This window comes from Nicotiana tabacum, chromosome 4 (genome assembly GCF_000715075.1).
Source record: "Nicotiana tabacum cultivar K326 chromosome 4, ASM71507v2, whole genome shotgun sequence".
Lineage (NCBI taxonomy): Eukaryota > Viridiplantae > Streptophyta > Magnoliopsida > Solanales > Solanaceae > Nicotiana > Nicotiana tabacum.
This window is the reverse complement of record NC_134083.1, coordinates 62,739,435-62,757,551: the sequence shown is the minus strand read 5'-3', so window position 1 is coordinate 62,757,551 and position 18,117 is coordinate 62,739,435. Positions and strand designations below refer to the sequence as shown.

At 35.7% G+C, this 18,117-nt stretch overlaps 1 protein-coding gene across 1 annotated transcript; it reads right to left on the bottom strand.

Moving 5' to 3' along the window:
• Positions 1-857: 857 nt before the first annotated feature.
• LOC107827486 (uncharacterized) lies at positions 858-9,448 on the bottom strand. Its single transcript, XM_016654630.2, has 16 exons — positions 8,892-9,448; positions 6,811-6,932; positions 6,636-6,724; positions 6,513-6,548; positions 6,237-6,330; positions 5,576-5,618; positions 5,388-5,488; positions 5,060-5,124; positions 4,443-4,936; positions 4,261-4,348; positions 4,062-4,172; positions 3,157-3,725; positions 2,381-2,516; positions 2,223-2,291; positions 1,980-2,111; positions 858-1,464 (listed from the first exon to the last, which is right to left on the bottom strand). Exons 1-16 carry the CDS (start codon positions 9,101-9,103, stop codon positions 1,351-1,353), a joined length of 2,475 nt encoding a protein of 824 aa, XP_016510116.1. The 5' UTR covers positions 9,104-9,448; the 3' UTR covers positions 858-1,350.
• Between the last annotated feature and the right edge of the window lie 8,669 nt (positions 9,449-18,117).

Genomic DNA, 18,117 nt, shown 5'->3' with positions numbered 1-18,117 from the left:
CTATTGATAATTAATTTATAGGTGTACTCCAAGGTTTCTCACTAATTTCAGTCACCTAAAGATTAGTTATGCTCAAGTTTTGCCTGTCTTTACCAGACGGTTAAACGAGTTTTCTCTTCTCCCCCCTCTTCTTCTTTTTTTTAATTGGTTTTTTTGCTTCTGTTCAAATTCCCCTTTCTATAGACAAAACATTAAATCATATAATCTTCTTGAGGGAAGTCAACCAACAAAATTTAATCAGGTCAATTCTTAATCTTAACTCAGTGGTTGCAACCAATCTCCCATAGATCATCGATCGAAGGATAAAGGAAGATGGTAGAACTCTTACTAAATCTTGATTAACAAAATTCCTTCTCAACTCTCATGATTCAACAAATCCAATCTATACCTAAAATTTGATTTCACTTTCCTTCTTTTTCCTTTCCTTTAATCTCTAAATAATAAGCTAGAGGCGCATATACTTTAGAACTGAATAGCAACTTTGTGAAGTTTTAAAGTGAAACCTGAAAAAGAGAAGACTTCAATTATAGAATCTTGTAATCCCTAGGTCACTCATTTAAGCTTAACATGTTTTCAAATGCTTGCACTTAGCTACTTATAAAAAAATCTTCCCTCCAGACTAGTTGTGAAGCAAGTTCAAAAATTCAACGCGCACGAATTAAGTTGTTTGATAAAGTGATTGTAAATGAGCCTGTGAAAAATCCGTCTTGTGAAACAGAATGTCCTGAAGCCGTTTTGTTTAGGCTCAAGCTCTAAGATATTTAAGAAAGAGTTGCATGGCAACAAGTCGCACAAACTACATTCATATTAAAATGACTTCCCAAATTTCAAAAGAAAATCAAACCTGTGCTGTAAAGTGTCCAAATGAAGAATATATTAGTCCGAGGAAACTCTTTGAACAGAAGTTGATAAATTACACTATAGCATTAACTGTAAACAAGACTAATTTACAATACACTATTACATGGAATAACTATAGATGAACAAAATCATAACTTGCTGTGAGATTTCCGAGTCCATGTGCCATTCCAGTTGCCACGCAGAGATCATCTTTGATATCCTACAAGACTGCTATGGGCTAACCGTAGCTCTGAGCAGAAACAGACTGAATTCTCCTTCCTTCTGCAACCATCCACATACAAACACAAGCAAGCATTTGACAAGCACATTTCATGCATATTCATGTCACACTCTCAGAAGTGGAGACCAGTTTGGCACAGGGTTCGAGTATCTCTTCCTTAGATTCAGGAGAATGCGATTTTGATTCTGAAGGTTGTAGCAATCACAGTTATCACCCCTTTCACGAAAAATAATGCTGACAATCATTTCTTGATGCATATATTTGACGACCTAAAGGAAATAAGATAACTGCTGCTTCTTTCTAGAACCTCCTTCTCCATAAAGGTCATTCCACTGCTTCAGCTCACTCATTACGGATCCCTCAGAAGCAAAGCTAGCAGCAACCTAACAAAAAAAAGTGATTCATGAAGATGTGTGTGTATGCCAAATTGAATACAACAACAGCACTGAAGGAAATAAGTCCTTTGCATGCATATTTGTTAGTATTGATTTCCAGGTTCTTTGATTCCACAAAAGAAAGACTACAAAGTGGCCATAATATCATCACTAATAATAAAGCAGAGCTGCAGCTAATTACAACTTCTGTGGAATAAACAGCAAACATGAAATTTCATTTTCAAAACCAAGGAGATACTGTAATGTCATGATAGTGCAAAGAACCACTTTTTATGATATTAGTCCATCCAAGAAATTGTGTACCAAAAACTACAATTTCCTATCCAAGATGGCCAAAGAGTAGCTTTGGGAGCAAATGCTAGGACAAAGAAAAAATTAATGAAAGAACTAAATGCTTCAGATGGTCCAATAAAAGGAGAACAGAAGTATCTTTATAATCTGGATTAGGATCTTTTTGGTTTTAGACATTAAGCCTCATGGACCCAATATAAGAAATGGATTACCTGATTCTTTGCCTGTTTCATGTCTTCCATGTTTAGAGGCCTCAAAGCAATTACTCTTTCTTCTGTGGCTTCTTCTTTCTCATCTGAGTGATCTTCTGTACTCTGCCCTTCGTCAGCTCTCTGCTTCTTTTTCTATGAGGAAGAAGAATCAATAAGAGAACACGAAGAATACACAATAAAGCAGATAGATAAAAAAGGTTACGTTGGCGAGAACAATAGGGAGCTAGAAGCTTGCAGTATTACCATATCTTTCTTTCTCTCTTGTTGTATTAGCTCTCTGACAGGCCGATAAGCTGCTGTTGTGCACAAGTTCTGTTGTTGGAAATTAATGCTTTCAGTTATTTCAAGATAATAATAATAGGCATATTCTTATATCATTTTGGAAATAGAACATTACCAACCTTAAGATCACTTCCACTATATCCTTCGGTCATGGCTGCGAGCTCTTTAAAATCAAGATCTTCTACCTTCTCCTTTGCTAGAAGAGTTTTCAAAATCTTCTCTCTATTCTCAGCTGCAGGTAAACCGACCATAATTCTGGCGAACACGAAAACCAAATTTGAGCATTTATTCATTTTGCTATATCATCATTAACTGAAAAAGGTCTTGAAGTTTATAAATGTTTCCTTAACGTCAGAGTATCAATAGGAACCATTGCACAGAGTAAAATATCTGCAAAACTAACTGCCTATTAAGCCTTCAGAAGATAAGGCAAGAGCTAACAAAATCATTACGATGAGCAACATACCTCTGATGACAGAAGACTTTTTGTCACCAGAAAATTAAGAATCGTGCAACTAGTCTAGCAGAAAATAATGTAAAACTAACAGAAACACATAACAAATGCATGAATAATATTTTTTTCGTTCTTCATATTTATGCTCAAAAGAGAAAGACTATAAGTAGATATTTCTATGAAGATTACTATAAGAAATAGATCTTCATCCTAGAGTGGAGAAGCTTAAGGGCATCAGCATTTAGTTCAAGCCACCAGAGAAGAAGATCTAACTTGCTTTCTGCCTCTCTTTTTTTCTTCCTCTTTTTACAAAGCTTCTTTGAGATGTAGAGGATTAGCAGTAAAGTGTCGAAATGCATAACATACTGGTGAAAATGAATTCACACGACTGGAGAACACAATTAAGCTAAGTAAATGATTGGTGTCGAGCTATAGAAGTACCTGCGCTCAAACCGCCTGATTATTGCTTCATCGAGGTCGAAAGGTCTGTTGGTTGCAGCAAGAACAAGAATACGCTCACCTGGTTTAGTCAATAAACCGTCCCAGTGAGTCATAAACTCATTCTTAATTTTTCGCATAGCCTCGTGCTCTCCAACTCTTGTCCGCTGCCCGAGCATGCTATCAACCTCATCCACAAAAATGATCGTAGGAGAAACCTTCGCTGCAAGTGTGAAAAGAGCTCTGACATTCTTTTCATCTTCCCCAAACCATTTTGAAGTAATGGTAGACATTGAGACATTTATAAAGCTCGCTCCAGCTTCGTTGGCTATTGCTTTGGCCAGCATCGTTTTCCCAGTGCCAGGTGGACCAAAGAGTAGTATACCTCTGCAAGGCTTCAGCAGTCCACCGTTGAAGAGGTCAGGTCTTCTAAGAGGAAGCATGACCAGCTCCTGAAGTGATTCTTTTGTTTCATCTAGAGCACCAATATCTGCAAATGTCACTCCAATTTCATTTGAAGGTATAACCTCTGGTCTTATCCGCTTCTCAAATTCATTGTCAGGAAGAACTTCCTGTAGATATCATATTACACGTTAAAGCAAATGGAAGAAACACCAAATGAAGATTGAATTAACAAACAAAAAATCAAGTTGGACCAAATAGTCAAAATATATACTAAGATGCAAATCAGAGAGTAAAAAATGTAAGCGCACAGTGTGACAAGACATTGTTGAAACCAGTAAATCAGCATTAATTTTTTCAGAGGAATATAAAGACATCCTATAAAAAGTGTCAACATGACATTTGAGAAGAAAAAGAAAGAATACAGCTCTCAAGACCAACCACTACCAACTGAAAGGTTTAGTAGAGAAGGTTGCTAAAACGATTCTATCAGGTGCTGCACTTACCGGGGCCTTAATCTCTCCATCCTTTTTTGCTGAAGGAACTGATTTTTCAGCCTCGCCCTTACTCTCAGATGTTGGGTTCTCAGACTTTGTTTCAGGCTTTAACCCAGTATCCTATTTTTGTTTGAAAAAAGAAAATAGAATTAATTTCGTCTGAGATAATTCCGCAAGGTTCAACAGAAACACCAAAATGCAAAAGAACCTTGGACGTTTCAGCATTTGCCTCCATTTTGAGGGAGTCTCTGCAACCACTCTTTCCGTCCTGGAAGACACTTAATCCATGGGACAAACTACACCAGACGAAGCATAGTACGTACATAAACATCAAGTAAGAAAAATAAATGAAGCTAAACTACTCAAACAAATTGGAAATCTGGCATCTACCTGTTGGATGATATGAGGAGCTTCCCATTTCGATATTCTGGATCCTTGCTGTTCATCAAATGATATGATATAGCAGAGATAACAATTTCCTCTATGTAATTACTCAGCACCACTGTGTCAGCTCGACAGATTGATCCTAGATCATCACATTCGAGGTCATTTGCTGCAAGCACCTCTGCAATGTGATTCTTGTTGTCCTGAAACTGAATCATCTTCATGTCCTCTTCCAGTTGTGTTTTCCAGTCTGTAAGATGTGTCTCATCTTCAGGGGGCCTGATTTCAATACTGTAAGGAAATAGAAGACCGAGTTTCTCATCTACTTCCTCACAATCATCTTCATGCTCAAACATCCTGGAGCCTAGAACCAACACCGATCCCGACAGCTTCTTCAGCATTCGATCAAAGAGTTTATAAACTCTGGGAGGTTGAAGATGTCTGTCAACATCCCTGATGTAGAGAATAACACGGCTGTTTTCAGAGACCGACACTAAAACCTGCAAGTAACCTCCTTTGTTAGTAAGATTTAAGATGAAACAATCATAACGTGAAAGATACTGAGAAGATCATATGGAATAACGACACAGATACAAGTTTGAAATTAAGAGAAAATTTAATACCTTGTAAAGTGACTGTAATAAAGCCTTTTCATCTATTGACCAGCTGTTCACCCGCTTGGTTGGAGCTAATGAAAATGAAGAAGCAAGAACTGATCAGAAGATAATCTTCAATCATATGATTATCCCTCATAGTTTACTCAAAATTCAACATTATGAAATTGATAGATGCAACTTATGCAAGAGATGAATCTAGAAATCCGTTGCAAGTACAGTACATCCGGTAAAGCTGGTTGATGGTTAGATGGGAAATTTGGCGAGATCCTTCAATAAAAAAACATAAAGATAGCAGAGCCATGGCAAGTAAATCAATTCCCTACAAGCATCCCACCTGGATTTGAAGAACAGGAGTCAGAGCTGATGCTACTTATATCAGAAGAAACAGAGGCTGTCCTGCGATGCTTTAGAGAGTTGCTTGCACCTTCCCTATTCCTGTATATCCCAAGGCTAAGGGTTAAAATGAAATATCAACTCCAAAGACCTGCATTAATATCTGAATGAGGAAGAAAACTAATATACCTTGATTTGGCATCAAACGCAGTGGTTTGCCTTGAAAAGGTACCTACAAAAAAAGAATAAAAACTGTATATGAAGAGCATCTGGAGATGTAAAACAACATGAAAGTATCAAGCCTGAGATTTTAAGTTCTAAAATTCTGATTAGGTCTAGATCGAAATCAGAACCATCAGCATACCAGCTGCTGAGCTCCACGTGAAAGATGGATGTTGAACTTGAGCAATTACTTGAACTTTACATTTCTTGTTTTCTGATCAATAGTTTTAACTTTACACTTAGCAGCCTCTGAAAAGTTCTCACGATAAATTAATTCCATCTTAGGACTTATGAAATTAGAATCAGGCTTGATTGCTTTTACTCTTCGGGTACAGGACAAAAACAACTTGCTGGTGTTAATGTGGAAATTGCATCACTTCCCACAAGATAAACGTACTGTTAAAGCTGGAGTATTATACGACAACTAATATTTTGTAACTTCATAAACATCTAGAACCTCCTTTAAATATAACCTACGCGTAAACGAAATCAGCAGATCTGGAGATCAAATAGTTTGTGATTCATATTCTTATATTTAAGTTCAGATATATTCATGAATTTACATAAACAGACACAAATACAATTAAGTGTACCAAATAGTGAAGAACTATGGCCTTTCTTCATATACCTCCATTATTCTCTCTTGCTGGAAGAATTGAGAATGAACCAATCAAACTGGACCAACGTCCCAACATAGACTCTGAGGTTGACCTCTTGAAAGCCTACAAATGTAAGATGCTGAATCAGGTAATATTCCACTAGGGGCGAAATGATTCCTTTTACTTATAGTGGAAGTGAATTTAGATTCAACAGTTAAGGAAATATGAATAATGGGCCTGAAGACAACAATATTTTGACCAAATAAGAATATAATTCTTCAAAGATAGTAAAAATTAGTACTTACCGATTCTTTCTTGAAGATTCCATACTTGCTCTGCATCTGCAACGATTGACCATGAAATAGAATGAATACAAGTATCAGCAGAAGATATGCTAAAGTACGGTAAAAAGAGGCCTTACACAATACCTTTAGAGTGAAGTCAGTTAGATCCAAAAGCAGCAGCTTAGCATCAAAATGATGCGCCAAAGCCTTCGCTAGAGTTTGCTGGTAAAGTTCTGCATTATAAGTATCTAGCATAGTTAAAGCGCTAAATGCAGATAACATATCAACTTGGAACAGACTTTAAATGCGAAAGCCATACCAGCAGGCCCTGAAAGCAGTATGGCCCTGCTTGCAGGAGAAAGATTTCTTGTATGTTTAGACACATCTAAGTGATTCAGATGAACGTATGCTGCACTTGTTAATAACACGCGCGTCCGTTCACTGTCAAAGCCATCACATTTGAAGGAGATTAATAAGTGTGAACGGAAACCGTCCTCAACATATAGTCGTAGAGATTACCAGAGATAAAATGGGAATACAACAAGTTGGAAGTGAACATATATTTTCAAAATTATCAACTTTTACCAAGATCCTAACTGGAGCCACCACAATGAAATTTAGCATAACTCTCCAACAACAGAACATTAGGTGAAGGAGTGAGAACTTTTGGTGCAAGTGTCAAGGGATAACCAGTACTTGAATTTTGTCAAACAAAAAGCTGTTACATTCTTCTGCTTATTTTGATTCCGCATTCAACAACTTTGCTGTATTGAGAAGAACTCCAGACATGCAACCCATAAAATTCACAGGTTGCAAGCATTAGTGGGTGGCTGGTTATTATTACTCCATGCTTTTCAATTTAAATGTCTTATGTTCCTTTTTAGTCTGTTTAAAAAAAGAATGCCACATTTCTATTTTGTAATTCCAATATACTCATTTTACCTTTAATAACACTTTCTTATGGGAGTGACGTGACATGTATAAGACAACAAAATTCAAAGAGTTTTTTTCGCATGTTACACGCATACCTTTAATTTAAAACCACAAGCTTCAAAAAATTTCTTTACATTCTTAAACTTTGTGTCGATCAAACTAAGACATATAAACCAGAGGAATTATTGTACTTTGATAAGTTAGGTTGTCTATTAATTAGATAACAACAGGTAAGAGTAAGAAATACACATAGATGATGCACCCAAGGTGTGGTTGGCAGTCAATTAAGTAAAATAAAAATAATAAGAGACCAGAATTCAAATTATAGGGAGGCAAAAAGCATTAGGTGATTAATTCTCCTTTGCTTAAGCTTTAGTGGAAGGAGTTACCCATTGCCTTTGCTATTGATATGTAACAGGTACATGGTATAATACTTCTCTTTTTTTTTGAAGAATGAAACTGTTTAAAATAAATACTTCTTCTGTCTCATTTTTATGTGACAATACTTTCCTTTTTAGTTATTCCAAAAAGAATGAACTTTTTTTAATTGGAAACGTTTGAGATTTAAACTTCCTATTTTACCCTTAATAAAACGATTTATTGGTATAAAATATTTATTAAGGATATTTAAGACCACAAATTTCAAAAGTGTTCGTTTATTTCTTAAACTTTGTGCCGAGTAAAACACAACCAAATAAATTGGGACGGAGGGAGTAAACTTTAGTTGCAATATCTAGCCACTAGCCACTGTCTTAGTATCAGCAATTCCAACTAGAAGCAGACCATAAACTAGTGTTTGAAAGTGCCAGATCATTTTGGGCTTAAGATTTACCACGACCAACAATTTTGAAATCACCAGTTTCACCTAATTCATAAAATTTGGAGATTCAAGTAGTAGTTGCAAGCCTGCAAGTGCATGTTATTACTAATGGACCTTTGAGCACCAGAGTAGTTTGCTTACTCAAGGGCCAATTTTGAAAAACCATACATCATCAGAGTAAATAAGTTACGAACAAAGTAAAATTATAAATAAAAAAATCGTTGATTTATCTAAAAAGCAGCTGTTTTTATTGAAGGACTAAAAACTGACGGGAACAGAGACCAAAAAAAAAAAAAAAAAAAAAAAAAAAAACAAACTTTCAATAAGAAAATTAAAAGAAAAATTACAGAGAACTCCCAACTTGAAGATTCCAAACCCGAAAATAAGCATCGATGGTGCGCGCAATGCATTGCAGGGGACAGGATGATTACATAACGTAGGCTTAACCCAATTAGATCATGAGATCCAGGGAATTTATATAAAATGATCATTTAAGAAAGACAATAGAAAAAGAAATTGAAATATAAGGGAATTATTTGTATAGCAGTGAGAGCTTTTTTACGTATATGCATTTGACAGATATTAAGCAAATTATCAAAAAAAACCTGAAGATAGAAAGAATGGCGGCTTTGTGAAAAAACTGTTACCTGAGAAAATAAGGGAAGTCAGCAAAGGAGACTTTGGTATGCTTGCCGTCAACGAAGAGGCGTCGAAGTTCCTGCTCGATTTGGTCGGCCGTTATCCCTTCCGCCGCCGAATTACCACCGGTCCATTTATTAACAGCCTGTCCTGACGCCAATCCAAGCCCTACTCCAACCCCTACACTCAATGCCGATAACAATACGTGCTTCTGTTCCATATTCAAGCCAAAGATAGATCTGTTTTTGTGATCCTCTGCTCTATGAATAAATAATACTTCCAAAATGTTGAAACAAGTTGAACGTATATTTCTTTTATATAAATGTCAATATCAAATAAGCAATAATGGGGAAAATGTGAAATAATAATGTACGGGAATGGAGAAAATGATGGAGAGAGAGAAAATTGGAAATGGGTCGTATATTGGAAAGGAAGGAGACGTTGGTGGATTCTGCCTTAATAATAATGACAGGTAATGAAAAACAATTAACAACTTGATCAATTGATCGATCCCACTGCGACTGCGCGCTCTTTTTCTCTCTCTTTAATTTGTTTCTTCTTACACGCTTGCCTTGCAGTCTTGTCTCAATTTATAGAGTTAGGAGAGATGAAATCGGAGCCCCATTTGAAAGCTTTTTTCACCTTTTGACTCAATGCTCCAACCTTTTTCTTTTCCTTTTTTTTAAAAAAATATTGTTTAAAAAGGATAGTTCGGTACACAAAATATTTCGCGTTAATACATGGTTCGGGGAATAACCGCAATCAAGAAGTGTGATGCAGAAAATCTATTCCAATGCAAGTATTAGTAGTTGTTTCTACAATTTGAATTTGTGACCTATAGATTATACGAAGATAAGTTTACCCTTGCTTCAAGAATCTTTTCTTTTTAAAAAAAAATTGTTTATTTCTTGTTTTTGGACTACTCTCTTACTTTTCTTAAGAACGTTATTGATCGTTGCTTTTCCAATGCCCTTTCCCTCCGTTTTTTGTCTAGCACATGCTCAAAATAACACATTTGCTTCTTCTTTTTTTCTTCAAAAACTTATTTTATTCGTTACCGAAATAGTGAGAAATATTTTGTCTTTTTCGTTTTTCATTTGGCACTTCCTTCGTCCAGTTATGATTTTCATTGTTTGACTCAGCATGACTATTCAGAGTTGAGTTGAAAATGTAAGTTGTTTGGGGTGTATTGGGTGTAAAATATAGTTATACGTTGACTTTTGTCTTATTAAAATAGAAAAAAAGTTTCTTTAATATACAATTATGTTGAAACACTTTCCTTCAGAAGAAAATGGACAGCATTTTGTTGCTGATTAAAAGGAGAAAAAATGAGCTATATTTTTTGTCGGACAGGGAGAGTACTATACAGAAGGTAGTACTTGTGATATAAATTTTCACTACTCAATATGCTTTTATATCGATTTTTATGTTTTAAAATTATTCTTAAAAAATTTCGTAATTAAGAGCTTCAATGAAATGACTTCTCTCTGTCTACTTTCAGCAATTCTTTTTCAGATTTTATTCGTGTCTAATGAAAGTAATCCTAGGGCTACCAAACTTAAGTAAACTCAAATTGAATAAGCTGAAGTATACATTTTTATCCAAATTAATTTCTTATTCCACGTACGGCCGCCTCTATCAATATTATGTTAGATTTTAATTTATCCTTCAAATTTAAATATTTGATTCTTTTCTTCTTTTTATTTTTGAGAAAATACATTTTACTGCCTCCTGAACCTTTTTTCGGATAATATTCCATTACGACGTTTCTTATTATGTTTCCTTCAATAGAGGTAGTAGACCTTTTCATGTATAAGTCAACCTACTCTTAAGATATTTGGGAGAGTTGAATGGTTTAAAGTAGTAATATACTAACAAAAAAATATTCACAAATGATAAATAATCTAAGTTGGTTACTTCAATAGACAAAAATTGTTAGCTAAACATAAAGTAGATGAACAATTGTGATTCCCACCAATATATTGTTTCCAAAATGATGGAACAAAAAATTTCGATTTGATAATTAAGAATTAGTAAGACGTGGTAACATGAACGAGGTACAAACTTTCTCCATAAATCACGTTTTTAGAAACTTCTACCATACAAATTATAATCATTCTAAATTTAGCATTGAGAATTAGAAACGTCAATTTAGAAACTAGTTTTCGTTTACTTATTGGTTAATAGCACCGTAAGCCAATGACTAAATTCATTTAATTAATTATTATTATTAAGCCGCCATTACTTTACGTGGACGGTTGCAAAAGCTGATTGGCACATGCATTGCTTCTCATAACTTTATTCCTTTTCTTTTGGACCTTTCCACATAGGAGACGACTTGCAATTGCATTCACTGCTACAACCGTGTAACTTGTAGTAATAAATTAAAATTGTTTATGTATAATCGGCTTTTGGGAAGGGTATCAACATTTTCCTTTCATAAATTTCCACCATAAAATGTTTTCTACTCTATATATTTCTCTATTAGCTGAATATACCATTAGAAATTGTTGAGTTGTAATATAATTGTGTCGCTTTTAGCTCATTTTAGTGATTGTACTACCCTCTAATATTTATAATTAAGACCAATGATTAATTATATGCGCATTAATAAGTTCGCGGTCCTAACATTTCCGCTCATAATATATAGTACTGCAATTTGAGAGTCCAATTATTGAAAAATATTGACCTTTTACTTCATTATATACGTTTGCTTAGCAAACAAGTAAAAAGAGAAAGAAACATTCATGTCTGAACTCCATCATTTTTTATTACATGGACAAAGTCATTTTCCTGGCATTTTCTCAAAGTAAAGCAATTAAGATCACTTACATGTGAGAAAAGAGATACAAGTAAATATTCGCATACTAGATTTGTGTTGTCCACGTTGGTTGATTGCAGAAACGGAGCTGGAATTTTGAATGTACGAAATTTTATTCTAAAAAGTTATTTTATTGAGTTTTAGATAAACTATTTACACATATTAAGTAGATTCCTTTAGCATAAATATAGGATATGGATTGAAGCTATTGGGTTTTGCTGAACAATAAGCACCACTTTAATTCCGCCCCTGGTTGAGGGAATAAATTGACGTCTTCGTATACAGTTATGAACAATATGCTCATTTCAAAAGCTAGCTTTTGCACTACTAGAAAACTACGAAAAACCGCCCAAGAATACCGACCGAAATCGGTCGGAAAGCTGGAAAAATTGACTAATTTTCGATCGACTTTAATCCGTCGAAATAAGTCTGATCGATAATATATAGCGACCGAAGTCGGTCGCAATTTCCGATCGATTTCGATCGGTCAATTAAATTTCACAAACGACCAAAAAATGAAAACATCTGCCGAAAAAATCGACCGAAGTCAGCCGGTATTTAATTATGTAATTAAAAAATGCACCATCTAAAAATCGAATCGGGGTCTGTAATGTGGCAGGATACTATTCTACCATTAGACCATTAGTATATTTTGGTTTAAGACTTTCTTTTATTTTATTTGTACTCTTTAATTGCATTTTTGCGCGAAAATAACCGACCGATTTCTATTAAAAATATAAAATTACTGACCGAAATCGGTTGAATTTTTAAAATGACCGACCGAAATAACCGACCGATTTCGGTCGGTTTTTTAAATAATAATTTTAATTTATTTTACATGAAAAAACGACCAAAGTTGGTCGGTTTCTTAAAAAATAAATTTCGCGGAACGCCAAAATAGTTTCCCGCATTTTTGTACCCAATAAACCGACCGAAGTTGGTCGGTTTCGTTAAAAAAAATTGATAAATAAAATATTTTGAAAAAACGATCAATTTCGACCGATTTTTCGGCCGATTTTTTTAGCGACCGAAGTCGATTGGTCGTCTACGGTCGATTTTGGCCGAATTTTTTAATAGTTTTAGGGGTTAAGTTAAGCCTACTTAGGTCTATTCTATTAGCATGAAACTCAAGTAAATGTTGTTCTAAGATACATTTATAGAGTATTATGCTTAGCAAGATAGCTTAGTGACATCTTGGAATAGAGGAAACCGACGCAAAGAAAATGACAAAGGTGGGCGACAAAATAATAAAAATGGTTGGTGTTTGCCACTTGACAACATAAAACATGTCCAATAGCCAATAAGAACAGGAATATAACTATGGCTGTGGAATATTTAATTGGCAGCTGCTAGCTCCAAGTAAATGGTGGCTAACTGTTAACTGTGACAGTTCGATTGTGAGCTGGTGCTGAGATCTGATGTTTGAACCAATATGTATGAGTTGTAACTTTTTTTTCTACGAGATATTTTAACTTTAGTTACCTCGCGTGACAGCTGCCTCATTCAAGCATTTAATATAATTTCTTTTCGTTTAAATAGATCGAGATGTCCACCTAGACTGTTAGATGTAAATATGCAAAAAAGTATTTTTTACTTAGCAATTTTCTCTTTTTTTTTTTTGTTAAAAATCATTTCCCCCCTCTAATTTAATGCTTTGTTTGGATCATTGTTACCCATCGTTTTATAATGTATCGTATTGTCCTGTATTATATTGTATCGTATCGTTTTATGAATACAATATTTGGATAAACTGTATTGTTTATTGTTGTTAAATACTCCCCCTGTTCCAATTTATGTGAACATGTTTGACTGGGCACGGAGTTTAAGAAAAAATGAAGACTTTTGAAATTTGTGGTCCTAAACAAGTCAAAAAGGGCCCCAGAGTATTTGTGTGGTTATAAAAGCTTCTCATTAAGGGTAGAATTGTAAGTTTAAGCAAATTTGTTTCCAAATTTAGAAAGGGGCCATTCTTTTTAGAACGGACCAAAAAGAAAATATGTTCACATAAACTGAAACGGAGGGAGTAACATTTTGATGTTTGGTTTGACTGTATCGTATTGTACAGTAACTGATAAGTTTACTAAAATATCCTCAATTATTTTAAATATTTAATTTATCAAGAATTACACATAAAAATTATTTAAGAAAACTACTTTCTACTAATTTATCACCAATTATGTCTTATATATAAGTTAAGCAATTAAATTCATGCAAATCCTATCAAAATTAGTGGAACAAGTTAATAATATTAAAAATAATAATAAGTACACTATGTTCATAATTAGATCATAATAATAATAAAATAAAATAAAATATTAAGTAGACTCCATTTAGAATTTAGATCATAATTAATATTTCTTAACAACCAATATCATAAATCTAATTGGAGATAAAGTAATTAGAATTGGAATAACAAATCAAAGTAGAAGAAAGAATAAAACAAAAGTTAGGGAAAACCTATATCTGAAGAGTTTGGAAGCGGCAGAAGCAACGAGATTTTTACGTTATTAGACTTCACGTATATAGCTTATATTTGAGATGCTGTCTTTGAGAATTTATATAAGTTATTAGACTTCAAGTAGAATTCTATTATAAAATTATATGAGAAAGAGACTTTGCTATTATTTAAAATAAAAAAAAAGGTAAAGGGTAAAATAGAATTATAAAGTAATAAGTTAGGGCATAATTAGAAAGAAAAATAGGAAACGATCCCACCACACCAAATCGGTTGTTTCAAAAAATGGGACTTTTCATTGTTCCGGAACAATGGATTTAACAATACAATACAACCAATTTTAACTAAACAATCAAAACAAGCATTGTTTTGGAAAAACAATACAATACGATACAATGGGTAACAACGATCCAAACAAGCTGTAAATGGTAAGCATCCCTGACTTCTAACCTTCACAAAATTATCAACTTTTGCTATTTAAATAGCCTTTGACAAGCCAAATTAATAGGCTAACATCCTTTTTAATAGTATCATGCCATTGTATATGATAAACTATGTTCATATTAAATGTTCGCATGATAAAGCGACACATGGAGCCGAAGACATAAGACAATCAGGTTTGAAGACAATGATCTCGTTTATTACTGGAGAGAATGATGCCCATAAAGGCGAAATAAATGCATGCCACCTACTAGCATTTAATGGAGAATATTCTATAGCATTAAGTATATGGTTTGTTACAAAGAATATGGCATTCAATCTCTACCGTTACACATTCTTCAATAGCCCTCATAATTATCATTTAAGAGAGGCTTGATCCTAGGACCTTATTCCCTATGTGCAACTATAAACAGTGAGCTTTATAACCTACACGAATTTTCTGACAAACATATATTATACTCTGTTAAAAGCTAAATACTATTTTATCTTCTTGCTTATTAATACTGTCACTATTGCCTCTGGAAGTTCTGCTCCCGGAACCAGGATTTCTGATATTTTATCTCGATTTCGCTAAGTCCTATATTCTTGTTCAATTTATTTATCATTTTAGGATCAAATCGATTTACTTGTCTATAAACCACGTATAAATTTGACTGTACCGTTTTACGGGTAAACAATTTGGCGCCCATCGTGAGGCTTAGACAATTGTGTAATTGAGTTGATCCTTGCATCTATTTCTAACCTATTTGATTCTTTGTTCTTAGCAAAAATCACAAAAATGGTAGATAACGATGTTAACATCGCACACAACTGGAGGCGAGGGAAATCAGCCTCAACACGGAGATTCAATCGGTGATACCCGCAACGAAGGGGATGAGACCACGCTGGTTCATGGCAGGAAATATTTGCGACATGTTCGAGAGGCAACTCCTGATGATGCTGAAGACGAGCACGTCATTGAAACTATAAGGATCTTGAGGGAGCAATAAAAGGCCATTATGGCCATCTCTCATGACAGGATCAGGTCATGACGGAATTGAGGCAGGCATTGTCGGGTGCTTCCAACAACGCGAATGGACGAGGTCCAATTCCTCTCGGTGTTCTCGCAAATCAAACAACATAGAGGGCCGACAACAACACCCCGAGGGGCGAAGTTGTATGAGCTCAGTTTTAAAGGGATCATTATCATTGTTGTTACTGGATCCGCTACTATGAGAATGATCCCTTTAAAACTGAACTCATACAGTTTATGAGGGAAATAAATGCCCGAATGGATCAAATTTCGGGCGCACCACCAGTATTGAAAGGACCATACTCAAAGAATTACACCCAATTGCTGTTCAAACCAAGCGCGACACCAGAATTGATCCCGAAGCGGTTCAAAATGCCAGATGGCCGAAGTATGATGGAACTTCAAATCCTCATGAGCATATCACCAACTATGCAATGGCGGTGAAGGGAAACGATTTAGCTCTGCACGAGATTGAGTTAGTCTTATGGAAGAAATTGGGGGAGACCCTCACGAAGGGAGCCCTGACATGGTATTCGCTCCGGCACAAGCACTCCATAGATTCCTTTGAGATCCTCACAGACTCTTTCATCAAGGCCCATGCCGGGGACATGAAGGTGCATACCCGAAAGGCTGACATATCCAGGATTGCACAAGGAGAGTTTGAATTGTTACAGGAGTTCGTGACTAGATTCCAGAAAGAAAGGATGCTGCTCCCGGCCATACTAGATGAATGGGTAGCAGAAGCATTTACTAAAGGGCTGAATCCGAGAAGTTTCGATGCTTCCCGAAAATTGAAAGAAAGTCTGCTTGAGTTCCAGGCAACGACATGGACTCGGTACGGTCAAAGATAAAAATTGAAGATGATCAGCTCTATTTTCCGGCATCAACCAAAGGCCGGTACCGGAAAAAAAATAAGGAGAAATCAAAGGATGATTTCGACACAGATGATAGTCTTCAAGGGGTCGATTTTTGCCCTATGAAAGGACCAAAAGACGCGGCAAAGGTTTCCGGTTGGCGTATAGATTCGCTACCGATATGAGAGCTGATCGACCAGAATAACAGGTCATTCTAAGACAAGAAGATATCAGGTTCTCAAGATTCCTCCTACCCAAGGCTTTTTGAATATAATTTCAATGTTAGCGTGGTGTAGCTGGTGTCGACTCTGAGGAGCATTAAAGAAGCATGGTTCCGAAACCAATGAGATCCGATCCGAGTCAGAGGAACCTAATTTGTGTTGCGAATACCATGAATCAATGATCAACACACTGGGGACTGCCATCATTTGCGTGAGGAGGTGACGATATTGCTAAAAAATGATCATCTAAGAGAATTCTTAAGAGAGCGATATAAGAACAACTACGACCACAATCAGGATATCACGGAACCCTCAAAAGCAGGAAAAAATCCTCATCGTTTGACGATCAACATGATTTTTGGTGGGAACGAGATTAATGGTGTGACATTTTCGGCAGCAAAAAAGATGAAGGTATCAGTAACCCACAGTAAAAGACTCCGAGAAGTCGCTGATGACGACATAACTTTCACGGAGGAAGACGCAGATGGGCTGCTTTAGTCGCACAATGATGCCTTGGTAATCTCTTTAAATGTCTTAGATTTTAAAATTAAACATATTTTGGTGGACCCAGGAAGTTCGGCCAATATTATCCAGTAGAGAATGCTGGAACAAGCCAAGCTGATCGGAAGTATCATTCTAGCCACAAACGTGACTCCTTGCTGGGATCAATTTGGCAAGTGTGACAACCCGAGGAGAGATCATGCTGCCCATAAATGTCGATGGGTGATGAAGATGACACTTTTGTTGTAGTAGACGGTGATATGGGCTACAATATTACCCTGGCGAGACCACAGTTGTACGAGATGAAGGTCGTGCCGTTAACATATCATCAATTTCTGAAGTTCCCGACTCCCGAGGGAATTAAACAAATAAGAGGAGACCAACCGGCGGTAAGGGAGATGAACACAATCTCAGTTTCTAGTAGCAAAGAGAATGAGCATGCAACATAGTAATTACCAGAACCGGTGCCTACTCCCGAGCTGAATAAAGTCAACTAGGGGGAGGAGGAGTCGAAATCCTACCAAGTACCACAATATTTCCAAGTACCAAAAGAAACGGACGCAATAAAATCCACGGCGGAAGAACTTTAGCAAGTCGCATTGTTCTTAAAGTTTTTGGAGAGGAAGTTTCACTTGGGGAATGGATTAAGCCTCAAGCTCAGGTCTGGATTTATCAAATTTCTTAAATTTAACGTTAATTGTTTTGCGTGGTCGCATGAGGATATGACAGGTATCCCTCTGGAAGTGGCCATGTACAAACTAAGTTTGGATCTTAACATCCCTCCGGTAAGGTAGAAAAAATGTCCTATCGTCGAGGTCAGAAACAAATTCATCAAAGAAGAGGTAACTTATTTGCTTGATATCGGTTCAATTGGAGAGGTACAATATCCTAACTGGATAGCTACATAGTAGTAGTTCCAAAGAAGAATA